The sequence below is a fragment of the Carassius carassius genome, chromosome 14 (genome assembly GCF_963082965.1).
Source record: "Carassius carassius chromosome 14, fCarCar2.1, whole genome shotgun sequence".
Taxonomy (NCBI): domain Eukaryota; kingdom Metazoa; phylum Chordata; class Actinopteri; order Cypriniformes; family Cyprinidae; genus Carassius; species Carassius carassius.
In genome coordinates, this window is record NC_081768.1 from 11,353,621 (window position 1) to 11,379,987 (window position 26,367).

General features: G+C 37.9%; 2 protein-coding genes across 7 annotated transcripts; both read right to left on the bottom strand.

Annotated features, from left to right (window-relative positions):
- Positions 1–65: 65 nt before the first annotated feature.
- pcnx4 (pecanex 4) lies at positions 66–9,452 on the bottom strand. Of its 4 annotated transcripts, none has more exons than XM_059566042.1 (11): positions 9,262–9,452; positions 7,249–8,034; positions 6,048–6,230; positions 5,360–5,868; positions 4,674–4,774; positions 4,439–4,558; positions 3,986–4,346; positions 2,594–2,697; positions 1,343–2,490; positions 1,060–1,246; positions 66–582 (listed from the first exon to the last, which is right to left on the bottom strand). In XM_059566042.1, the coding sequence occupies exons 2-11, from the start codon at positions 8,016–8,018 to the stop codon at positions 364–366; spliced, it is 3,702 nt and encodes a 1,233-aa protein (XP_059422025.1). In that variant the 5' UTR covers positions 8,019–8,034; positions 9,262–9,452; the 3' UTR covers positions 66–363. The 4 variants fall into 4 exon arrangements, with proteins under 4 accessions (XP_059422025.1, XP_059422022.1, XP_059422024.1 ...); XM_059566039.1 differs by having other exon boundaries at positions 66–615; positions 9,262–9,448; XM_059566041.1 differs by lacking the exon at positions 9,262–9,452 and adding an exon at positions 9,082–9,168 and having other exon boundaries at positions 66–615; positions 7,249–8,042.
- A 1,680-nt stretch (positions 9,453–11,132) lies between these two features.
- On the bottom strand, positions 11,133–25,938 carry lrrc9 (leucine rich repeat containing 9). 3 transcript variants are annotated; one of them, XM_059566048.1, is made up of 33 exons: positions 25,648–25,935; positions 25,321–25,382; positions 24,975–25,193; positions 24,714–24,854; positions 24,562–24,625; positions 24,403–24,473; positions 23,106–23,288; positions 22,870–23,025; positions 22,513–22,676; positions 22,285–22,425; positions 22,029–22,208; positions 21,429–21,546; positions 21,193–21,328; positions 20,589–20,738; positions 20,372–20,496; positions 20,054–20,257; positions 19,858–19,977; positions 19,358–19,549; positions 18,002–18,127; positions 17,790–17,930; positions 17,337–17,514; positions 16,996–17,216; positions 16,709–16,831; positions 16,349–16,479; positions 16,133–16,241; positions 15,817–15,953; positions 15,329–15,462; positions 14,119–14,336; positions 12,747–12,815; positions 12,375–12,500; positions 12,157–12,289; positions 11,915–12,068; positions 11,133–11,338 (listed from the first exon to the last, which is right to left on the bottom strand). In XM_059566048.1, exons 2-33 carry the CDS (start codon positions 25,375–25,377, stop codon positions 11,290–11,292), a joined length of 4,470 nt encoding a protein of 1,489 aa, XP_059422031.1. In that variant the 5' UTR covers positions 25,378–25,382; positions 25,648–25,935; the 3' UTR covers positions 11,133–11,289. The 3 variants fall into 3 exon arrangements, with proteins under 3 accessions (XP_059422031.1, XP_059422032.1, XP_059422033.1); XM_059566049.1 differs by having other exon boundaries at positions 22,294–22,425; positions 25,648–25,933; XM_059566050.1 differs by lacking the exon at positions 11,133–11,338 and having other exon boundaries at positions 11,937–12,064; positions 25,648–25,938.
- Between the last annotated feature and the right edge of the window lie 429 nt (positions 25,939–26,367).

The window sequence follows — 26,367 nt, forward strand, 5'->3', positions numbered from 1 at the left end:
TAAAACAAAAATGTGAAATGGTAGCAGTGTGAGGTGAGATTCAGTCAGGGACACCCAAGGGTTCATTATTAAGAAAACGGCACACTTTACAGAGAACAAATTTAAACTGGGCTCTGTGTCTCAATGAGTTTACAGTATTATTGTGTGGAGAGGATTTTAACATTAATAAATTCATGCACTTCTTTCAAATGTCACTAAAACAGTAACGATTTTAAATGCTTACTACTTTTTATTAAAATTGTTTACTGTACCCTGAATGAAGACTAAATGAAATGCAAAAACTTCTGTGAAATTCACTTGCTGGTAGCATCCCTGTGTGTCATGATCTCTGAAGGGGTGTGGGAAAACACCCATAAACACTTATCATAAGCAGCATAAATGGATGGGTGGGGATGAATAGATGGGGTATCCCAGGGGTGGATCAGCTGCTTGAACAGTTAGGTTCCTCAGCATCACAGGATGTGCCTGAATGCTGTAGCGCTCCTCGTCGTCATTAGTGGCATATAGTAGCTCCCATGACAGGTTGGCCCACTGGCCTCTCACACCCTCCTCATTCAAAGCTCCCACCTGGACTAGATTCTCCTGCAGGGACAACACACGGCTCGTATATGTCCCCTATGAAAAACACAGAAAATACTATGAAACTGTAAGTGATAATTTGGATCTTTTTTATGTTAAATTAAATTTATAAACTCAAGGGAAATAAGAATGCCTGAAAAAGATTAGGGATAGACCTATTTAAATTCTTGTCAATACAGACAAGCATATAGTAATTTTCATGTAACAGACAATGTTAAAATTCTATCAATTTTATATGAAAAAAAAAAAAATTATATATATATATATATAATTTGTCAAATGCTTAATGTGAATTTCACTATCTTAACCACAAATGCATGATATATATATATTATATTATATAAGTATTCATTTGAAGATTTCCGTTATTAAATTGTAATTATATTAGTAGAATTACTCCGAAGAGATGCTTTTAGTGTTTTACAACTAGATACGAGTGTTCGGTAGCAGTGGTTACGTTCCAGTAAATGTGGTGTTTACCATGGTGAGATCGTGTCCGAGAGAGAACAGGAAGGGCTTCTCTTGTGCAACACTGTCTTGCCAAATGCGGTCTGTTACCAGGCCAATGAACCAGTTGTCATGGTAATCCTGCAAAGTTGTGTAGAGCTCATCAAGACTCTCTACTGGTCCAAGAGATGCTTGGTCTACCAAGAGTTTTACACTGTACCTGCACACACAGAAAAATACAACACCTGTCACATATTAAATAAACAAGAAAATCTAGGCCATTTTTTTTTTTTAAGGAAAACGTGGTGAATCTTACCTAAAGGCCCTGAGTGTGAGCTGATGCAGCTCTTTATTGGCTCTGAGCCACTCGAGTCCCTCGGTCCAGGGGCCGTCCCCACAGTACAGCCTGAACAGCAGATTGGGGCTGAACACCTGAGCATCTGCCCCCAGTGCCACACAGCATGACAGCACCACCTGGGTATAAAGCTCCCGCAGGTCACGATCCTCCTGCAAACCCAATGTCACCTGCTCAATGTCTCCCTCCCCGAAACTTTCCACCACCAGCTGGGACAAACAAAAGCAGAACCAAGCCTCTGGGAAGCAGGGTCGCAGAACCTGGAGTTTGGAGGAAGCCAACTGGGCAGTCTGCCATTCTGCAGGCAGAGAGAAGAGCTCTGAGTGAGGGCTTGTGAAGTGGAGAGGCTGGGGGTTGCTCGGGACAGTAGTCGAAGTGAGTGAAGGGACGTTATCTTTCCCTTTATCTACAATGGGCAGGCCAAGCCCCAAACCCAGACCCAGAGGTCTAAGGGTGGGGAGAGAAGACAGAGCCATGCTCTCGTACAGGCTGTGGATTTCTACAGAACCTGGAAGAGACACTCCCAACCCTAACTCGGTCTGTCCTTCATCTGTCCGTACCATCATTCTTATCGGCCCCCGTACCGGGACTGGACCAAATAGATCATCCTCGTCAGACCAATCTGCAAAGGATGAAAGGCTGGAGCTTTCTTGCCCCCTCAAGCGAGAGGATGAGGAGGACTCAGGACGAATATGAGTGTCCATGTCAACTTTAACCACAGCCGGACCTGGCTCTGAGGGCACGGCAAGCTGAGAGCTTTGCGACTTGCGTCCAGAGGTCTGTAGTGAATGACCTTTTGTTCGCTGAGCACCACGTGTCAATTCCTGTACACAGTGACGCAATAAAACCCAGACAAATGTTTTAAGGAAGTCAGAGTTGAGCTGACGCAGGTGATCAGGGGAGTCAATGATTCCTGTTAGAACGTTCTGGGCGTCAGAGTAAACCCTGACGGGCAACAAAGAGCAGGGTGTCAGAACGTTACCCCAGTGAGGGTTCAATAGTCGGAAACACTGGCCAGGCCGTTCTACATGATCAAACGCTCCTTCAAAAACCTCATCCACACGCCGAGCCTCCACCGTGTGGCATGATGTCTCCTGTAGTTCCAAACCCTGTGGTGAAACATGACAGGTAATGAGAAATGACACACAAAGAAGAATAATAAAACTGCTGTTCTGTAGATTAAAAAATGCAAAGGCAAGAAAGCAAGTATACCTTAATGTTAATAGTGCAATAGCCGTAGCCCCTTTCTAGAACAGAGATCCAAAGAAGACGACCCTGGAAGCGGCCAAGGTAATGAGACCCTGGAGTACAGGGACCTGCAACCAGGTAAAAAAAAATTAAAAAAAAAGTTATAGAAAATTCAGCTTGAAGTGCAGCATGGATATTAGATAAAATGTAACAAAGTAATTGCTTTTTTTTTTAAGTTATTATTTAAAGCTGCAGTCTGTAACTTTTTTTGTGTTCAAATTTTACAAAATTAATATAATAAGCGAGTACATCTTGAACCCATTTTCCAAACTGTGTTTTTGCCTTATCCTAAATCACTACGGTACACCTATAATAAGTTGTTATATTTGGACTATTTCAGACTGGTACTTGTGTAACCGCTGTGGAGTAGCCCAGTACCTGCATGATTCGTCATAGACAAAAACATAGAGAAGTAGCTCCGGCTACAATGTTCTTCCACAAGATGCAAGCAGTTCTGTTGTTTGGCGCTAGAGCACCAAAAAATTATTGATTGCAGCTTTAATAATGTTCTTTAACCTGTACATTACAGCAATAATAAAAACGCACAGCAAAGGCCATTGGCTTCTAAATCCACTTTCTTTAATGTCTATACAATACATTTTATATCATTTATCTTAATTTGGCAGCTTGTCTTAGCAAGTATTTACATTTACACTTCTATTTAAGTTTGGGGCTGTTAAGGTTTTTTTTTTAATCTATTTCTAAGAAGCCCCCTATGTTCAGTAGTATTGTGAAATTGTGTGACAATTTAAATGGTTAATTTCTGCATTGTAATATACTTTAAAAATGCTATTTTGTCTTGTGATGGCAAAGCCGAATTTTCATGAGTCATTACTCCAGTCTTCAGTGTCACATGATCCTTCAGAAATCATTCTTATATGCTGATTTCGTGCTCAAATAACATTATTATTAGCAATCTTAAAAACAGTTGTGCTGCTTAATACTGGGAAGAAGAAGAAGAAAAAGTTTTATATATAGCGCCTTTCCATAGCTCATGGTCTATATGAGACATTTACGCACCCACATACACCGTACATACACAAGGCCACATATAGCCATATTATCCAAAATACATATTAAAAATATATGTTTTTAGTTGGAAACCATGATAATTATTTTAGGATTATTTGATGAATAGAAAAGAACATAATAAAATATTTGGGTGGGAGTAATGTAAACTGTAACTTTGGGCCAATTTAATGCATCTTTTTTTCCAAAGTGACTTAACATACCCATATGCTTTGGCATTGTTAGCGCTATGCTCTAATGTTTGAGCTAGAGGAACATTAAAAAAAAATGATTCTGAGCTGAGACTATGCTAAAGTGTAAAGATGTTTCTCAGTTGGTCTCACTCACCAAATGCACCATTAGCAAATGCAGGTCTGATAGCAGATGCAAGTCTTTTGCAGAGCTGCTGGTAATATACAGAATCTGGGCAAGGGCAGGCGGTGCCTGGGGTGCCTGGCCACGAGCGCAGCGGCCTGGGGAATCCCACCAGGAACACAGGTAGTGTGAAGAGAGGAAGGAGAGGGGCAGATAGAAGGGCAGAGAGAGCCACAACACCTAGCAAAACTGGGAACAGAGCAGCATTGAGTGCTAGCAGATTTCCTGCCGACTGACGACGCTGTTTACTCTCCGTCCAGGATGTGATCAACACGGTAAGGGCAAAACTCAGCTTACATACAAACTGAGATATACGATTCACAACTAGAGAGACCTGCCAGAAATGGGGATAGATAAGAAAAGTGTTATTATTCAAATATCCCGGCAATTTTATTACAGTAAATGCATAAGTTAGGTTTGGCTCACCAGTATCAGCTGCACTGTAGTGCCCAAGTCATTCCAGCATGCGACTCTGTGCCCCCCTGCAAGTCTGATGATCACCACCAACACCATCTGCAGCAAAGCATCCTCAGAGCTCTGCCACACCTGCCGTACATAGGTCAAAGAGTCAGCGGCCAAAGATCAAGGTGGTATTATGGTGAAAGAGTGCTGTTCATGTCCTCATAATGCTTCAAAAATGTGTAACAATAAACTTTCATACCATCCTGAATGCGCGTGTGAAGCCAATGGCGAGGGAGGCCGTGTGCACTTTCTCTAGAGATTCATCCACAGACAAAAACGCAATCATCGCCAATGGACTCACTGTGAAGTCAAATATGAAAATTCACATTAAATGCACACATAACAGAATTATGCATTGGGAGAGATGCACCAATATAAAAGTTCTCATCAGTACTGATAAACCAATGAAATATATATATGTATATACATAAAAAAAAATTATAATATGAAAAAGCAGTAAAAACTAAAATCCATAATTCAAATTGCTACAAAATTTTACACAATATTTCAATGTACAGTATGTTATTCCTTTTGAGACTTGCTAAAGAATTGCTAAACAATAATATTTAATTAAGTAATATTTTATTTTTCATTATTATGAAACATTTTTTAAGATTCAGTGAATGTTAAATGATAAAAAAAAGACAATTACATTTTTAAGGGCATGCACAAATATTTATTGTAAAATTCCCAATACTGACAAATAGCGATACATCAAAAAAAAAAAACTGTGATAATGAAACAAATAACCAAGGTAGCATTGATATATCATGCATCCATACGTGTTATCCACGCCAAGTCAGCATCTCCCTGTAACAGACTATACAGATAAATAGAAAGACTAAGGATTTTTTTGGGATTGGTACAGTACAAGCATCTCCTCACCGAGGTTCAACAGGATCCTCCGGATGATCCCTGCGACACGCAGACCTCTGGTCTTCTGCCTGAAAGCCTGGGCAGTCATGACCCGTTTGGGGTACAGTGGGTTGACCATGGCACCTCCCAGCACGCATGCCCCCTGAAGCTCTCTCAGCAGACGAGTGAGAAGAAACAGAGCTATAAGGATCCAGCCGACTACCTCCTGTGGGCTTAGGGGTACAATAGAATACTCCCAGTGCTCTACAGACGTTAGATTCCCCGAGTTGATGAAGTAAAGCTGATGAAGGAGTCCAGCCTCAGTCAAAGCTCCTATAATGAACATCAGGGAAAGAGGAAGTCCCCACCAGCCCAGACCTAAGGTCGGAGATGTGCCCTTCACCAGCACCAGCAGTTGGGTCAGGTCCTGGCTGAAGAGATAACCCATTGCAACAGTGAACAGAACCACACCCAATGAGGAGGGAATGAAGAAGGTACAGGTGGCAACACACACAGATGACAGAAACATCACCAAGAGCCTGAAAAAAAGAAAAAAAAAAGAAAAGCAGAAGTAGTTAACAGTTAAAGGGATCGCACACTTGACTTTTACACAATAGAAGTCTGATTAAAGAGCACAAGCCTTTACCAGAAAGGATTGCAATGTAAACAAAACTTAATTAGTCTGGTTATACAGTATGAGATCAGATTTATTGCTCACCTGATGTTGGTGGACATGGCTGACCCACCCAAGCCATGCACTAAGGTCTGTTCCATGGCCCAGAGCAGAAGAGCGTCCAGCGGCGAGAGCATTCCCAGAGCCCAAAGCACCGGCAGAGCCACAAACAATATGTGAAGCACCTGAGCTGCTACCTGCAATTCTACCACACCAGAACCTGAAAACCTTAGAGGAAAGAGAGAGAGACTTGAGATCCAGGAGAAGAATATGTCAGGCTCAGCAATGACTCTTGACATTCATACTCATACAATCCTTATAAGTTTAGGTTATATAACAACGGTCTCAAAGAAAACACTCAAATTAATCTCAGCATTTACATTTATTTAGCAGATGCTTTTATCCAAAGCGACTTACTGAGGAACATCACAGGCAATTTCTCTAAGAGCCATTAATATTTGCAATACACAATGCCAGGTTTCAAGTTAAGGCTCCTAACATTCAGCATATGGATCACTGACAAGATGCAAGATACTTTTTGTCTGGAATCTATTAATTTACTTAAAGAAACAATACGAATATAATTCAAACATACAATTAATTAAATACACCTCTTCTATGTCTGAGCATTTTGAATTTCAGAATAAATATTGATTTTAACATTTCTTGAGAGACAAAGATTGTCATGAAAGGAAAACCTTATGAAAAGAACAAATCTTGAAAATAAAAGTCTAATGTAGTTTGGGAAATTAGGCTAGATCTCTGGAAAATATAGGTTTGATATACAATATCATTCAAAAGCTTGAGGTTAGTTCAATTTTCTAAAATACATTTAATATTCAGTAATTAATATTAAGGAAGCAATAAATTGATAACAAGTGACATTAAAGGCATGTATAATGTTACAAATATATCAAAATGAAATATCTATATTACATTTTTTATATATATATTCCAGGAATATATGCTATCACTTTTTACTTGATGTTTACAAGAGCTGCTATTTTTAAATGTTATTTAATGTAACTGTATCTTGAAAATTGTGAACAGACTACCTCCAAAAACATTTTTTTTTTTTTTTTTTTTAAAACAACATGAATAACAAAGAATAGATTTCTAAGACTTCAAATAAATTAAAATAGATTTTTTTTCAAATGGTTGTTTCCCTATCTTTATCATGGACAGACTTCTTTGTCATCGACCTATAATGCTGTTAGGGAGTAGTGGTGAATTGTGGGATTTGTACCTTAGAGCCAGGTCCACGGTAATGAAGGCGAGTATGTAGAGTGGTCTGGTGAGCGGCGTGATCTCGTATGTGTCCTGCGGCTGAAATGTGGCTGTTTCTGTAGCCGTGTTGACGATGAGCGAATACTCCCCAATACAGACAGTCACCCAGCTCAGGGCAAACAAAGGCACGACAGCTCCAAGTCCTGCACCCGTGTGCCCATACAGGCCGCTCAGTCTGTCTGGCAGCAGGTACCATGTGGACAACCCACATAGTGCTCCAGCAAGAAACGTGTGCAAAACTACATTACCCATAAACTTCTTCCCAGGCACCACAAAATGTACCGTCTCAGGAGCCACACAGTGAGTAAACTCCACCTCCTCCTCATCTGCAAGGATGTTATTGGCAGCAGGCAGCCTTTGTACCACTCCGGTCCTGTGTGCCATACACCGTGCCAGTCCCTGGAGGGTGGCACCAACACCCAGCATGAGCACACCGGAAACAACACCTGCAAAGGCTTCATCCAGCACCCTCAGCTGGTACAGGAGGGTCCCGATGCCTCCCAACAGCCATGGTGTCAGAAATAACACCAGCTGGTGCACATAGACATACGGCGGGGCACAGTAGCCGAGTTTCAGCCTCGGCCCCCCCAAGAGAGTCTGCGGGAAACGCTTCCAGACAAACTCCTGCTTGTAATCATTGAGCAGAGGCACATCAGGCCCCATGATGATGAATGCAGCACGGGAGGGACAGACTCGGTCATCTCCTCCCAGCTGCTCTGGAACACGCATACATGCCCCGCTGACACTGATTCACTGGAACACACAAACAATATTACAATTTACACTATTATTTCATAGGACATAGATGGAGTGGCAGTGTATTGCATGTCTTTAACATTTAATGACTAGAATATGTATAAAATAATCTTCATTTGGGATTTTTTTACAGAAGTGTATACATACACAATACTAAATATATTAATTTACTATAAATATTTCAGAATTCCTATATCTATATTCTGAAGTTTCTTACAGAGGTGTTTGCTCATATTATCTTCAACTGTTTCATGTAATACCAAAAGGAAAATCTGGCTGCTGATCGTATTTTCTGATTTAGGGAGTGAGAAAAAAAGAGAGAGATCCAAAATCCCATCTGTAAAACCTTTAGGCTAACTCTATTATGCCAACAACCTAAAACAAGAATTTATAAATCTGGGTTCAAGATATCAGCTTTGGAAATGTATGAAAGTTTGTGTATATTTAATTATAGAATTAATAATTTGCATATTTATTTATCTTATATATATATATATATATTTTTTTTTTTTTTTAAATACCTTCATACACTATTTCAGTTAAATACAAAAATAATCTTGTAAAAAATCAACTGGGGAAGTACCCTGACAGATATCAGATACAAAGTTTTAATTATTTAATTTAATTATTTTTTAAACATATTCACGTGGTAAAATAATAATAACCACAGGATATAACCTCAGAGCATCTGTGTATTTTTACATCTGATTCCCAGTTTACCTGTTTGTTGATGTTACCCGAACAAAATAAGCAGAGATGATGATAGCCAAAATAAACACAGCATAAACACAGGTTGATTGTTGCGGAGTCAATCAGCATCAAACCAGTGACTTCACGGGGTTATCCTGTGAATGACGTACTCTCATCCTTTGATTTGTGTCTATAATCCTCAGGTTTACGTTTTTAATGCAGTCTTGTTGATTTGTATCCTGTGATCTGTTCACATGCTAACACTGCAGCTATGACAACAAGAGACAAACATTAACGTGACAACCGGTTTACAGACCATTACAATAACCAAACAAACAGCTCTTACATCTTATGACATTATAACATCGTCTTGGTTTCTTCCAAACACAGCAGACAAAGGACAGAGGCGTGAAAGTGGCTATAAACTGGTTAGCGCGGCTAGCGTTAGCTGCTCCTGTTCTGGTGTGAAGTCGGTTTTTTTCACATGGCAAAAAATTAAATAGAAACAGACTTTTCTGATTTTAACAACACATACCTTTAAATGAGAAAGCTGGAGAGGTGTTAGAAGGGTGAGTATAAGGTTTGTGTGGGGATAAAACGAACCCGCCATCCATCATCGCTTCTGCTGATGCTGCAGTTGGGCAACACGGCCTGAAGGGCGGCGCTACACGACACACACGGTTATGTGTTTACGTACAGACATTTATTTTTCTTCACACGGAATTAGACATAAAAATATAAAATGTCAAAACTGCAAATGGTATGCTGGCAAAACTATTAACAAGGTCATTCTTGTTATGCAGGAGCCTTTTGAAAAAATAATATGCGCGTGTTGTAAATTAAAGAGGTATTGCTATTGCAAATGCTCAAGCTCTGGCATTTATATTTGACTGTTTGCACAATGTGAAGAATATTAACTTTAATTATCAATTTAATTAAACATTTAATATAAAAATAAATATTAATTAAATTAATTAAATGAACCCTATTCTTATTTAAATGTGAAGATTATGATAAAAGAAAGGTAACTAATGTGATTTTCATCTTTTATCTGTTGATTATTTTATCTACTATAGGCTAATTAGACATAGGGAAATGTCAACATGTATAAACCAAATCAAAAATAAGTTATGCAATCAGACACAGATTATTATTATTTTTTTTAAGTGAGCTAAAATTAATGTAATTATAATGAACTATTTTCAAGTCTGACAGTAAAAGACACATCAACAGATAAAAAAAAAAGTAATGTTCCTGCTGCAAGACGTTCATACGTATCTCTGTATTCCTTTGAACACTGCTTGGACAACGCACTCACTGTGCTCTGTGTTATTTCCACAGCAGGTCCACCATTAAATTCAACAGCATTCACTCTGGCTTTCCTTTCTCATTTTCTCCACATTTTAATATATCTTCTTTTATTCTGTTAGATTTGGTTCTCTCTCTCTGTGTCTTTCTCCTTTTGCAACCCCCCACCATTATACTCCACAGGAAAACAGGAAGAAAATTACCTTGAGCTGTGATAACAGGTTTTTACTCAACACATTATGTGTGTGATTGCCTTTGAATTTCTCCAGGCATTGGATTTTCAGATGTGCTGCTAAACTGCCCCCATAATACAGCCCGCTGAAAATAAACACATCAGATTAAAACCTCTGCTCTCTTTTCAGTGTCACAGTCTGACACAAATCACTGTTTGCCATAGCTGTAACGAGAACTATTCCACCCCAGAGTGGGCTTTTATTTCTTAGAGAAAAGATGATGGCAAAACTCTGAACCGCGTGAGATGTGTTTGTCATAAAAAATAACAAAAAAAAAAAACAGACACAGAGGTGTAAAGCTGGCAATAGTTGATAGTGTGTATGTGTGAGTATTATAAATTAGCAGGAAATGGTTTTCCTTAAGAATCAAGTACAAATGTAAACATTTCATTATTCTATAAAAATTATTATTATTATGCTTGTGTACAATTAGGTATTATACTAACAACAACAATAATAATAAAACAAATAATTTATTATTATTATCTATAGAATACATTAAAAAGTTAATATTAATTATTATTCTAAAAAGTAAATTGAGAACAAATGTCAGAATAAAATATTTTAAGTACTTTGAAATTTTAATGTTTATATGTTCCAACCAGTTCCAATGAGGCTAAGAATAAATAAAAAAAAAAAACTAGCCCTCTGGGACCCCTCAATAGAAAGGTTTTGCAACTAAAGGCCAAAACATTTGAGTTTCCAAAAAAGATTATTATTTATTTATTTTTCATAACTATCAAAAAAAATAAAAATAAAAAAATAAAATATATATATATATAATAAAACCAAACCTCATGAAAAGTGAGAATGTTGCAAGGACAAAGACTTAAAATAAAGGACACCACTCAAAGTCTTGAATAGAAAATATACATTTAATGTCTTTTGATATTGACACAATTCCAGATAAATAAATTGTCAGTTTAAGTTCGATCTAAGATCCAAAGATGAACAACAACACACAAGGCCAAAGCTGAAATTCATGACACACATAGTGCATCTATGACTTTTTGTTACAGAGGAGGAGGAGGAGGAGGTCTGGGTACACTGTGACACTTGTACCTGTGGAGAATATCAAGATTACCCCTTGTGCTGGGCTGAAAATCCTATACCTAATCTGGTGTTCACAGTCAAAAATGACCAACCATTTAAAAATGGCTTGTAAATCATAAAATTGTAAATTATCCTTGGATTCAATCTTGTTGTAAACTTGCTTTCTGTCAATTAGCACAGGTTTTGTGTTTCTTTTTGGAACTGACTGGTCATAGGCTTCATTGATCGAAGCTTATGCATTTGAGTGAAAAAGCATTATTTGTGGATAATTTCAGCAATATTCACTTAAAAACGGAGGTGCATAAAATTAAAAAAATGAGGAGGACCAGGACCAATCAGTTCAAAAATTATAAAAAAAAACATATTTAGCAAATAAAGAAGTTGTGGTTTCGGGAAGTTGTTATACTCTGTGTGAGTGAAGTCAGTAAGTTTTAGTCCAATGCGACAACATTAACTAGCTTTCTTAGGAAAAGAAAATCCTCTCCATGTAAAATGACAAGAACACGACATGAGGGTTAATATACTTTTTATCCTTCAACATCGCATAAAGACCTATACTGTTTATGCGTGTGTGTATGTACAGACCTGGTCTCAGGATCAGTGTTAGGGAAAGTGGAGAGAACTCTGTATCCGGTCTGCTGTAACGCTGTCATGTAGTGGCTGGATCCTCTGATCTGCCTGAAGTTGAAGTCACTCTGAACTCCACGCAAGAGAGAGACAACCGCTTTCTGCTTCCTATCTAAAAAAACACACACAAACATGTATTCATGGTGTGCATTTGCGTTTAACACACATCTGGTGTGTGTCTGTACTGTATGCTTACGTACATCTGCTGGTATCATGTGTGTCGTCTTGCTGATCAGGTATGAGTGAGTGCATTCCTGCACCTCTTAAAGGAGCCGGTCGGGTCACCAATGGTACCAAACCGGGTAAAGTCACTTCACCACCTGAACTAGAACCCTACACACATGCACAAGGTAACTGTCTCTGGAGTATAAGTTGTATCTGATCCATTCATTTAATCTGGATAGTAAGTGTGAGCTACCTGTGCTTCATTATTTAAAAGCTCTGCTCTGGTTCTTTCTTCCAGGGTGACTGTCATGCCATCCAGAACCTGCAGTGTAGACAGATGCAGTACAGCTGCTGGCCTGTGCAGTGACCGGCGAGCCACCTGCAACACACACACACACTTGGTATGTCGTAGGGATATAAGCCATATAAGCTAAGTAATGAGGACAAAACATACTGTATTTATTTAGAACCAGAGAGTGAGTGTGTGTGTGTGTGTGTGTGTGTGTGTGTGTGTGTATAAGGATTTATCTGTAATCATGGTTAGTTTGCAGTTGAGCCAAGGTCTCGGTTTGAAATCTCTCCATCTAGAGCATTGTTTGTGTGTGTGTGTGTGTGTGTGACTCACTGGATTGCCCACTACAGACAGTTCCATGAGGGAAGGAAGCACCTCCAGTTTCTCCAGCTCTAAAATGTCCTGGAACACAAACAAAAGACATATTAGGTTATAAATACGCTTTGATATACATACTGCATTTAGACACACGAGAAAGAAAAAGAAACACATTGACTATTGTATGCTGTATTGTATGCTTTATATGCATATCATTTTTATGTACACAAAAGTTTGGGTAGTAGGATTTTTTGTTGTTTTTGAATGTAGTCTCTCATGCTCACCAAGGCTGCATTTGTTTGATCAAAAATACTGTAAATACATGAATATTCTGAAATATTATAAAAATTTAATCATTATTTCCTATTTTAATTTACAGAATTATGTAATTTATTCCTGTGATGGCAAAGCTGATTTTAAGTAGCCATTACTCCAATCTTTGGCGAAGAAACATTTCTTAATATTATCAGTTTTGAAATATGTGGATTATTAATATATTTTATTACTTTTAGCTTGACAGTTGTTTTTGTCATGTTTACTCCTATGTTTACTGTACAAAAATGTTTCAAATAAACAGGGAAATAAAGAGGGGAATAAACAATGGAAAGGACACAAGGAACATCAAATTAAAGTTTTTGTTAACATGTCATGATTTCCACAATGATAAAGGAATGAGGAGGTGAATCAAAAAGATCAGTGAGTCTCAAGAACACACACATACACAAACATACACACACACACCTCTGACCTTCAATCAATGTAAATACTGCTTAATTGTCCCCTTGGGTTGGTGTGCTGGTGCAGTAATGGCTGTCTGTAATTACTCTATATTCAGGGGCAGGCAAAAGGCAGAGCTCTCAGAGGCCTAACAACACTAATACAAACACACTAAGTGACTGAATTACTGTAATTTAGTAATTACAGTAAAACTGCAGCTACACACATACAGATAGATGAGAATGGAGGGGTGAATAATAAAAGCGAGCCTCAAGTACTCAAACTTACACACACTCTCAGTGGGGTTGAGAGTAACTGTGTTCCTCCTGGTAGCTTCTATATTGTATATATATATAATATATTCTGACCTACAACACTTAAATATATCCTGTTAATATGGTCGATTATATCTATCATAAGATGTTGTTAAGATAATATGTTTTCATTATTAGTGAGGTGATTTACAATTGTTTATATGATAAATTAAAGAGATAGTTTCCAGCTTTTTTCAGCATATAACCAATTATAGTGTGCTTCCTACCAGAATTTTGGAAAAGACACAGTTTTTTGTCCTTTGTGGCGCTTTACAGTGAAGAATGAAACACATATTTAATGTGTACCTCTATTTTAGACCGATTTTAGTGTATTTTGTGTAGGTGTTATTGTGTACCAGTATTTTGTTCATGTCCAAGAACAGTCTCCGGAGCTCAGTGAGAGGCTGAAGGTGGTTCAGTTCACGGATTCGATTCTCTGCCAAGTGCAAATCCAGCAGAACTCCCTGTCCACAGAATGAGTTCTCACTCAAAGATTTAATTCGATTTCGATCCAGAACCAATTCACGTAATTTCTGCAGACCATCCAATCCATCTACCTGACTGATATCATTCCCTTAGAGAAAAAGAGAAGACATTTGGAGAAGATCATATTAAAGAATATATGTATTGTTGTTTAAACGTTGAATGTTTTTAAAAGAAGTCTCTTATTCTCACCCAGGCTGCATTTATTTGATCAAAAATAGTAATATTGAAAAATATTATTGCAGTTAATAAAAATTTCATGTTAATATATTTTAAAGGGTTATTCAACCCCAAAGTGGCCCAAAGTGTGATTAATTACTCACCCTCCATCTTACGGGTTTGGAACGACATGACGGAGAGTAATTCCTTTAGGGGTGGAGTAACTCTTTTAAATGTAATTTATTCCTGTGGTGGTAAAGCTTATATTTCAGCTTCAGTGTTACATGATATTTCAAAAATCATTCTAATATGTTGATTTGGTGCTCAAGAAAGATTTCTTATTATTATCAATGTTGAAAAGAGTTGTTCTGCTTAATATTTTTGTGAAAACTATTAATATTATTTTTCAGGATTCTTTAATTCCGTGAGTTTACTGTGGATTAATTTACAATGGGGGGAAATCACGTGAGAGGAGGCAATGCCTCCATCGCAATATGATTGGGTACGACTGGTTATGTTTTACTGTGACTGGTCCATGCAATAAATCCCGCCACTTTTGCGTTCATGTGCATTCTTCGTTGCGAACCAGTTTAAATAAACACCATAATGGCATTAAAAGGAATTTGCAATAGAAAGAGTAAGCATTATGAGACGTGCGCCTAGGACTACACTTGCATACGGACTGGTCTAGCCTGAAAAATAACACTATTTGAGCAAACTTGACAACATTTATGATACAGTTGTTGCCAGATTTAATTGGTGATTTCAAATATTAAATTTAATCATAACCTTGGAAAACAGTTTTGGAGAAATTGATGTTTCCCCATTCAAAGAGATAGGAGCTGCACTGGCATGCCAAGAGGCATTTCAAAGATGGACGCTGAGTAACATGACTTGCCTTAAAGAGAATTTGGTTTTACATACCTTGTAGAAACAGTGCTCTGAGGTTAGTGAGTCGGCTAATTTGTAGATTGATCAAGTTGGATATACCATTATAACCTAAATGCAAAACCTCTAAACTGGACATCAGAGGCTCCAGATTATCAGATAATCCCTCCCTACAAACAAAGAGAAGAAGGAGAGGAGAAGCACATTTTAAAGGAATGTAAGAAAAAATTAATGAGAGGCAAATGTAGAGGTATGTGTCAACTAGAAGAGTATAATTTACAGCATTAATACTGTATGCGGTACATACAATTTGCTAATAAATGTGGCTTTTACTCCCAAAACCTTGCAGCCTATGAAGCTGCGAGTTTTCTCTGGTTAAAAACACACTCAATGTCAGAGAATCTCTTATTGTGTGTAATTGTGATGCTCTCTAGTGGTTAGACAAGAAACTACAGTATATCACAACAATAGATTATGACAGAGTAATGTTGAGTGTGTGTGTGTGTGTGTGTGTGTGTGAGCACCTGCTGGGCCTGCTGTTCTGCTGCCCATATCCACTGGAACTGACTTTATGATGGAGAATCTGCTTGTTGCTCATGTGACTCTGAACTTTTTGACGTGGCAGAACTGACTCAATGTGATTATAGTTCAGAGACAACACCTGTAAGACCACATGCACAAACAAAAACATATATATATATATAAACATACATATATATATATATATATGTACATAGACATAGTGGACGTTGGTATATAACGTTAGTATACATAACCAGTAACATAGACAAAGACAGACATAAGTGTTGTATTTATGTTCTATCCTTAACTCATATGTACCTTAATGTTGGGCAGGAAGATGAGACCGCTGAATGAGGTGAGGTTATTGTGATCTAGATTAATACTGCGTAAATTACTGAACAAATCAGCAGGAGCAAGATCCACCATTCTAAAACACACAGTAAAACAGAAATCATAAAGCATGAAGCAACATATCCCGTTCTGCTGTACTGGTTTAATTCTGACTGTAGGATTGTAGTGAAAAATAATATGTACTTGACTGAGCTAGACTGCAGGTTGAGTTCTGACAGGTCTCTGTAGTTGGTATAGCCCAGCTTCTCAGCAACCATATCTGCATTGAGCCGCCCTTCAAACACGTCCTTAGCAGTTTCTGATTCACATGTTTCCTACACAGCACAAACACATTTATATTCTTTTACAACTTAAATACCCAAACGGTTCACCCATAAATTTAAATTCTGGCAATAGTCAGCCTCCAGTACCCTTCACTTTCATTGCATGGAAAAGTGCAGCTGAATAAATGTACGGTACTAATGTACGCTGATATATAACTTTTGAACAGTATCATACATATGAAAACAAAGACTATACATATTAAGCATCAGTTATATTTACCACAGCTACTCCATCCAGTGCTTTGAGTGAAGGAAGATGGAAAACCATGTAGATCCTGTAGTTCTCCAGTTTGTTTACAAGGGGGTTCCCATACAGATCCAGAATAATTAAACTAGACAGTGCCTAAGAGAAAAAGACACTACATCACCACCACCATCATACTTTATTCACTTTAACATTAACCTACAGCACTTTACATGCATTCTCATCAACAGGTGCTTTGAATGAAGGCTTAAAAAAATCATTAACTGCACAAAATGATATTCAGATCTATAAAATCTCCTTACCTTTAAGTGGTATATGTCTCGGGTGGTGCTGATGTCATTATTGCCGACATACAGCTCGAATAAGGACCGTGACCTTTGCAGCCCATGCAGAGATGAGATGATGTTGTTCTCTACAGACAGGAAGTGAAGGTTGGGTAACTGGTCCAAAACATCCCCATCTAAACACTGTAAGTGGTTGCTGTTAATGCTCAGACGAGTCAGACGATGCATCGCACACAAACCTGCCAAACACCAAACAAACAATGAACATGAAGGTTATATTACACAGCTTTGTCCCTGGTTTTATATTAAACTGATAGAGTGAATAAAAAAGAGTGAGAAAGGGAAACAAGGAGCACTACCTTCCAGTCTGCTAATACTGTTGTTATTAAGGGAAAGTTCCTCCAGTAGGGTACAGTGTTCCAGACCCTCAATTCGAGTTAATTCATTAATGTCAAATGAAGCCCAGCGAAGATTCACCAGTCGTTCAAGATTACTGAGTCGGGTTAACCGCAGACCATCAAGATTCAGTGCTGTGATCTGACCACACAAGTCAAAGGGCAAAGTATATCAGTTAAGGATATGGCTCTACCAGGAAATTATGTAATCATTAGCTATGTTTCCATACATCTATTTTTAATGCAAATTTTGGGATATATCTCATAAAAACCGCTGGTTGGAAATGCCAAGATGCGCAACATTCTACAATACATCTTCTTTGTGTTTCACAGAACAAACACAGAAATGACAAGGGTGAGTGAGTTAACCCTTTCAAATGTTGTTTGTGTGAGAGAATGGGATTTTATATGTCATACTTTTGTGGTCCAGCCTGGCTCAAGCTCTTGCGAGTGTTTCCATGGAGACGGGCTGATCTGTGTGAGCAGGTGAGCAGAAGAGAGCAAACTCAGACTGTGGGGACGTTCACTGTCAGTCCGAGAGTGGGTCATCAGAGATGCCTGCAAACACACACGTGTTCCAGGTCAAACATGGACACAAACATTGAGTACAACATTCCGATTATTCATACCTGGTTGATTCTAGATCGGGCAGCCACTTGAACAGCAGCAGCCGCTTCCTCCTCCAACACGAAAACATCATCCAAATATGTGAGAGACTTCAGTCGACCAATAACCACCACACGCACACATTCGTTCTGCAAAACGAATGAAATTTTATTCACATTAAAAATAAACATAAAATTTAGTTATTTAAATGTCAGGAGGGTCAACTTGGTTTGGGGATTACAATGGTGAATTGTGTGTATGTATAGACGGTTTCAACGGCCACAACATAAACAAACGTTACGTTTTTTGGACCTAACTTAACTTCCGGTAGTCTTCCAAATAGAATCAACAACAACAGCCAAGTCCCTCTAAAGTAGATATTTTTTGATAACAAACAAAATATGTTTGCCGCGTGGATCAGGCGGACTTAATGAAAATGCAAATTCATTCTTTGGCAGCAGGAGATGTTTTAAACCATAGACATAAAGCGCGAGAAATAGAGGTTTCCCCAGTAACAGCTGTAAACAAAGCAGAGGTGGTACGCTCACACGCTGCTTTATCAGGCATATAACACGCAAGTCTTCCTTCAGAAATACAGCGATATAAAAACACCTGTGCCTCGTTTTGATATTTAAACATATAAATGTAAGGAATTATTATTATTAAACGTGCAGTACGTAACGTTACTCATGTTTATTCAGCGAAGCCTTTTTGAAAATCGATCAGTTTTAAAATTGTGGCGAGTCTCCAAAAATAAATAAATGTATGGGAAACACATCCCGCAGCACAACCACCTGACCCCAACTTCAGTCTACTCATCACCTTGACTTTAACTGCGTTTGTAGAAGGCACTGCAGCCAGACCGATATACACAACACAGACCGGAAGTTAACTTAGGTCCAGGCGCGTGCGCCCGATGAAACCGTCTACTACCATTAAAAAAAAAGTATCGTTTTGAAAAGAAAGCCTCTTATGTTCACCAAAGCTGCATTTATTTGTTAAAAATATGTAAAAACAGTAGTTTTGTAAAATATTCTATTTGAAAACAATTTTAGTTTATATATTTTAAAATGAAATTTATTCATGTAATGGAAAAGCTGTATTTTCATCAGCCATTACTCCAGTCTTCAGTGTCACTTTCAGAAATAATTCTAATTATTTCGTTTTCTTATTATTATAAATATTGACAATGGTTGTGCTGCTTAATATATTTTTGTGGAAATTATGATACATTTTTTTCACGATTCTTTGATGAAAAGAAAGTTCAAAAGAACAACATTTACAAATGTATATATAACCTTGCTCAATCTTTATGTGTCATGATGCGTCACATTTTTTACAGTCTAATATGAAACTCAATCATGTAAGGTAACTTTTACCCTATGCCAAGGATTGTGCCGTGTGTCCAGACGGAGCAGGGCAGGGGTGTGTTTACGCAAAACATTCATGTCATCCCTGATTCGAGTCAATTGATTCCAGCGAAGATCCAGTTCTATGAGTTGACTAAGTCCACGCAAACCCTCCAGAGAGGAAATATGGTTAAAACTAACATCCAGGTATTCCAAGTTTGGCTAAAGGATTGAAAGACAGAGAGACAATGAGAAACAAAGATAGTCACGATTCATAAATTCATATTCAATGACAGGACTTAATTTAATTGTTAACATCATTAAAAGTGTTTTTTATTTTTTTATGACAAGTGGTTAAAAATAAAGGTAATTTGTAACATAAATACTGTACCTTTCAGAGTGAATGAAGACCAATAATTAGTACTAAAAGGATCAGTTTTGAGTTTCGACAATTTTGGCATGCTGCCTTTAAATGTTAGTGATATTGTCATGTTTAGAAGATGATGAATGAATAGAATGTGAAACATCACCATATGTGAAATATCGTCCAGATGAGTGAGCTCATTGAAGCTGAGGGTCAGTTGCTTTAGAGCTGTGAGTCGAGAAATCTCAGGTAGTTTATTCAGACTGTTGCCATGTAGATTCAGCACCTGTATGACAGGAAATAAGTCAATAAAATGATCACAGAGATACAGGTTTGTGTATGTTAAGATTTGTAGGTCTCACTGTGATCTGACTGAGGACGTTTGCTCTGGCCACTGTCAGTGTGGATTTCTCATCTAGACTGAGCAGCTTGGGGTGAGGCTTCAGGACGGGTTCCATATTTAATGCCTCCTCGTCCAGGTCCAGCTCAGCTCGGGACACAGATGGGGCATCAGCTGGGGATTCATGAGAACAAGACGGGGAGTCTGGAGAGTGCTGAAATGTATCCTAGAGGAAGATTTCATAAGATGAAGATGACTTGATTACTCATTACTATTTTCTGGTATGAGATTAAGAGAATGGTGTAAATGTGTGAGGGTAAATACTGATAAACACACATACCTGTGTTACATATTCAAAGTCTACAAGGTACTCTGGGAGCACCATTTCATTGTCAAACATGTACCACAGTTTCTGCTGCTGTATACAGTCGCAGCTGTCCGCCAGGCTGGAAGGACACAGCATGTCTGATCAACAAAAACACACATGCACACACACATTACTGCTTTGATCACCAGTGCCCTGAAGACATTTTTCTCTGATGGGTTCACAAACTCACCAGGGGCTTTTTGTGCTGTGTGCTTTTGCTCTTTAGAGCAGGTACTGAGGTAAACAGAATTTGCTTTAGGATAAAGATCACAATCTATTGGGAGACCCTCCTTCACTGCAGCACTGCGGCCCAGGAACACTTTAGAAATGATCAACTGACCTACAAACATAAAAAATTGCACAAAAGCAAACACTTTTTTAGAGAGAAAATGATCAAAAATGCTGTTATTTTGTACTTCCTATTCATATAGAATCCTAATAAATGTATCATGGTTTCCATGAAAATATTTAGCAGCACAATCGTTTCTTGAGCATCAAATCAGCATATTAAGAGGATCATGTGATACTGAACGCTGGAGTAATGGCTGCTGAAATTTCAGCTTTGCCAACACAGGAATAGAAAGCAGCTATTTTGAATTGTAATAATATTTTACAACGTAAAATGTTTACTGTATTTTTGATCATACTGCATTTTGAGACGTCTTTTTAAAAAATAAAAAAAACTGACCCCAAACTTTTATTTTTGTATTAATGTTTGGAGCCAGTAGTAGTGTTGAAATGACTGACAGTACATTCAAATGAATATAAATTAAAGGCTCTGAGTGAATACAGACCATGTCTGAAGGGAAGAATATCTACAGGGCTACTTCCTGATGTCGAGCAACTCTTCTTCTGCATAAATGTCATACGCAGTTGATCAGACAAACTGACACTGTTAGAGAGGGGGATGGCTCTCTCTCTGCCTAATGCCTGAAGGCAAGAAACACACATCAATGTACAAGATGGTGGGTCCATTAAAAACTACAGAAATTCATAACCAGTCCTCACCAGGCTTTGATGGGTTTTGTACCTTATATGCATCAGCAGTTTTAAAACCATTTTCTAGGATTGGAAGTATCTCATCACTTTCACAGGAATGTTCTGGATCGGGCACGTAGAACAGATACTCCATGCAGCGTTTATAGTTCCTGTCAAAAACACACACAAATAGTAAAACTGCATATACAGACACACTCTACTACAGACAATGTGCTGTCAGATCTCATGATCTTAAAAATGTATATGAACTCTGAATATGGATTATCAATTCATAAATATAAAGGAAAGACTATCAAACGGCATCTATTTTTTGAATCAGTCAGATTCTCTCAAGTCACAAATGGCATGTAATGAACGTAATACTGATACCCGATGCATGGGACAAAAATCATGTTTACAATAATCTGTATTTATCTATAATAATCTGTATTTATAATCTGTGTGGTCTATTTTCCTGGTATTAATACCAGATTTATCTATCTATAAACAATGAGTAAAAGCAAAAAGAAGCTGACCATATGTTTTGCATGTAAGTCAGACTACATTTCTCTGGCCAAATTTAAGATGCAAAGTAGACTATAAATATAAACGTCTGGCTCTGTGACACACAACAAGTGTGTAACTGACTCACTGTGAGAACGGTGAAGGTTCCTGTCTGCAGAGCAGAGAGTGTACTTTGTCCTGGAAGCGTTGCCGCTGAGCTCGGTTATGGATACGAATGATTCGATTGATCTTAATGCCAGAGATGTTGTGAGGTTTATAATCCCATGCACAGAAACGGGACAGCAAGAGATCATAACATGATGTGAACCTGAGAGAGGAAGCAGAAAAAAGTCTAGATCAGAAATTCTGCATGTGTATCTGTACGAAAAATCTTGCATGCATACATGTGGTACCAAGGTTCGCCGGTGTTTCCCTCCTCAAAGCGAATGTTCCCCACAGTTTCCAGCTCCAAAAGCAGAAAGTGCACCATCATATCCCTTCTATCTGAGGCCAAAGACACATTTAGCTGGTGACATGCTTCTACCCTGAGACAAAACAAAACAAAAAACAGATATGCAAGACCGGACAATAATCATGCACACAGGTTTACGTATATAAAAATGCACACTCACTCCTCCAGGTGCCGCTCCCAGAATCTCAGTCGGTCTTTAAGAGCATCCAGTTTGTGCTGCAGTCTCTGCTCATGACTGGGGTTATTACCAAAGTCAGAGGTCAAGTCTTCATGTTCTCCTGTCTTCTTACCAACAGACTGCACATGGGACAGCTCACACTCCATCTACTCACAGAGGGTGAATGTGTTTGTTACACAAATGTGTTGCAAAATAATTAGCCAAATTTGTCCCCAGAAGTTGAATATGGAATAATCTGATAAAAATTTGAGGATGACTCAACTTAATTAAATATGAATATATGAATTATAATAATAATAATAATAATAAAAAAAACTTGTACAAACTGCATATACTCACATTTCTGAGCATGTGTGTTAGCACATGTATTCTCTCCTCTGGTAGTTGTATCTGGTCTTTCCTCTGCTTCCTGAGCTTGGCTTTGAGTTCATCAAACTGTCTTTGTGCACAACGTACCCGCATGGTGTAATACATCATTTTCTTCAGCACTGTGGACTGATGCACAACCACACATTCTCATAAGTCTCAAACACAAAAGATACACTCTCAGATGCATGAAATAGAGATTCTCTCACCTCTGCAGTGTCTTTGATATGCTTGCTGGATATGTCATATGTGTCCAAGCGCTGCAGGTGTGGCATGTGATATAGGATGTGTATGTAGTAATTATAGAGCAGACACAGCGGGTTTGGAATGGATTGAGGGTCCTTCAGACTCAGGTACCGTAGACGGGGCAGTCGAGCCAGATGGGTCAATTCCTATATGGTAAACAAGGGTTGTACAGATTTTACATACATTATTTTTTTCTTTAACAGATCAGGACTATTCATGAACATTAAATCATTTTGTGCAAAAAACAACCCCCTGACATTCTGCAATGATTTTTATATTGACGTTTCATGGTCAAGCATCACTATTACTCTTCCCCATTTTTATGGTATATTCATTTACACTATATATGCTGCTTGTTATTGATATTTTGATTTTAATATTTTGTTATTTTTGCAACATCAGGAAATAGGGGATGCATCAGAGAGCAGAGATGCCACATTATGATAATGATAACAATTTAAAAGCAAAGACTTGAATCGTGCAATTCCTGAAATGATCAAGTCTCTCTGGGGGAGTTGGGAAAGTGCAGAGCATGCACAGAAATAACAGTAATCAGATCTATAGTGAGCAGGAGAGAAAGGACGCGATAATGGCGTGTAGATACAGGCCTGCAGTAATAATGGTGTGAAGGCCAGAAGGAAATTATTACCTGGTAATCTTGGACACAATCAAACAAACAAAATGGGCTCTACACAAAGGGCAATCAACAATCTAATAAGAGAAAACATGAATTTCGGCATCATCCATGTGCGCATCAAAAACGTAGCCCTGCTTCAAAGTTTAACACTTAAGTTGCGGTCACATTAGCTAAATTTTGGAGGCAAAAAATGTCCATTGTCTAAAGAGTGCTGCAGCCATGACATCGAAACCAGGAAGACTAATTTGTCATTGATTTCCCCACTATTTCCCTATGGGTTTTATTTACGAGGTTTCCAATTTGTAAGTAAAACAATGTCATAAGTGAATATAAATCCATGACAGTAGGAGATTTTACTCTAAAATGTAAATTTCACACTCATAATAAAAACATGAATTATTATTTAAAATATTTTTTAATGTATCTTTGTATTCAGTAACTACATAAATCTGGAGTGTGTGCATTCCCGTTTGTCCAGGAAATTTCGCTTAACAACAGTAAATATGTCTTAGAATACTGTTAAATTAATTTCAATACGAATGATGCCTTATTCTTGAAAATAAATTGCTCTGCTATGATAAGCTTTTAAAATAGCAGGTCAAATAATGCTATATTTCTCATACCTTGAAGGAACTGATTTTGTTCCCTGAGAGGTTTAGATTATGGAGACTGATGTTGGAATCCAGACAATGACCTTAGAAATAAACATGTTAAATATTAGTGTATCCGGTAACATATTTTAAATGCAATTGCAAAAATTTGGTGTTTTACAGTAGACCTACCAAGAGTCTCAACAGCATTATCAGCAAGATTCAACTCTTTAAGGTTTACAAGTGAATTCAATCCCTGTAAAACAATGTTTAAAACATAGGTATAGACACAAATATAATATACTTTGAAATTTAATTCACGGTATCTCAGAAACAACGGCAACCTGTATGTCAGAGATCTCGTTCTTATTAAGCCACAGGACGTGAAGGTTAACCAGCATCTCTAGATTTGTAATCTGCTGGATGTTGTTGTCGTACAGAAATAATTTCTGCAAATGCACACAGTTATGTAGGCCAGAGATTTCCTATAAAACACAAACAATACCAGACAGATCCAACCATATTGTAATCACACTGAAATCCAATCCATTAAACATGTTCAGAAAAATAAACTAGAAACATTCCAAATGTTTTCCATAACTTACATTCAGTTTGCACTCCACTACCCATAATTCTTTGAGGAGTGGGCAGTACTCCAGACCCTGGATTGAGCTGATGCTCTGGCCAACAATAGTGAGACTGGACAATCTAGGGAAAAGAGAGAGACCCACCATGCGCGGGAACCCAGAGAAAAACATCGCCAGAACCATTTCAGCACTCCCCTCCTGACACACCTTCTCATAGCAGAGTCCGTTGGACACACACTGAGGACATACAAACCAAAGATACTTCAGCACATACCAGCACATGTGGCTTAGATTAGAAAACCACACCACAAGAGCAAATTGCACATTAAGTTCATTTAGTTGAGGAACAATAAAGGAAACTCACCAGTTCTTTTATAATTTCTTCGTCTCCGGTTAGTTTCTGCTTCTCATTCTCTGTCATGATCCCTTTAAAAACAGTATTTTCAAAGGCTTATGGACATTCAACAAATGTAAAGAACTGAAAACGTAGATGTAGTAACTGTAGTTACTAAACATTACAATAAAATGTTACTAAATCTCTATCTTAGTTAATACTCAACAACAATGATAAAACATTAAAACTGCTGCAATGCTGCAAACACATTTTACATATACTTATAAAAAATTTAATCACAAAAAATTAGACATCCCTAATTTTTACTAATGTGTATCTGCACTAGAAATTCTTCACCTGTTTGTGTGTGTCCAGCTGTTTAGTCAGAGATATTCAGAGCCCAGCAGGTGAGGAGACCAAGTCAAATTCCTTCACAATTCATGATTTAGAACTAAAACCACAAAAACTCGTTTACCTTCTCTCCACCATAAAGTACAACAGCTGCATGATGCCTGTTAAGTATCTTTCAACAGTGAAAACATATCAACCCTAACGAGCCGCACTTGTAGTGATTTTCCTTTTTATTTTGCTTACTGCAATGTTTACATCAGGCCGTTGCTAAGGAAGCGTGGCTCGCCGGTGCTAAGGAAGCCCATGTTGGAATGTGTTGCTGTGCGCCAGCAGATGGCGCGAAAACACCGGGTCATCCACCCGAACACAAATTTGACAAAAACTAACTTACATCAAATGTGAAAGTGTTCAGGGTAATGGCCACTTTTGGAATTGTGCTTCTCGTAACATGGCGACTTTAAAATTACTCCTTGTTTAAATATTTTTATTTGAAAAAAATAAAATCCTTATTTCACATTATTATTATTTTTTTATGCAAAAGAAAAATTCACATTTCAATATAATTAAAAAAGGAAACTAAACAGCAGCCTAACGATACCCAACCGATATTAAATTGGATATTAAAAACAGAGAAGACGAAAAAATCTCTCTCATCCCAAACCCTCAGAACACAACATCGATAGCCAATGGTAAGGGTGGAGCATTTAGAAGTAAAAGAAACGAATT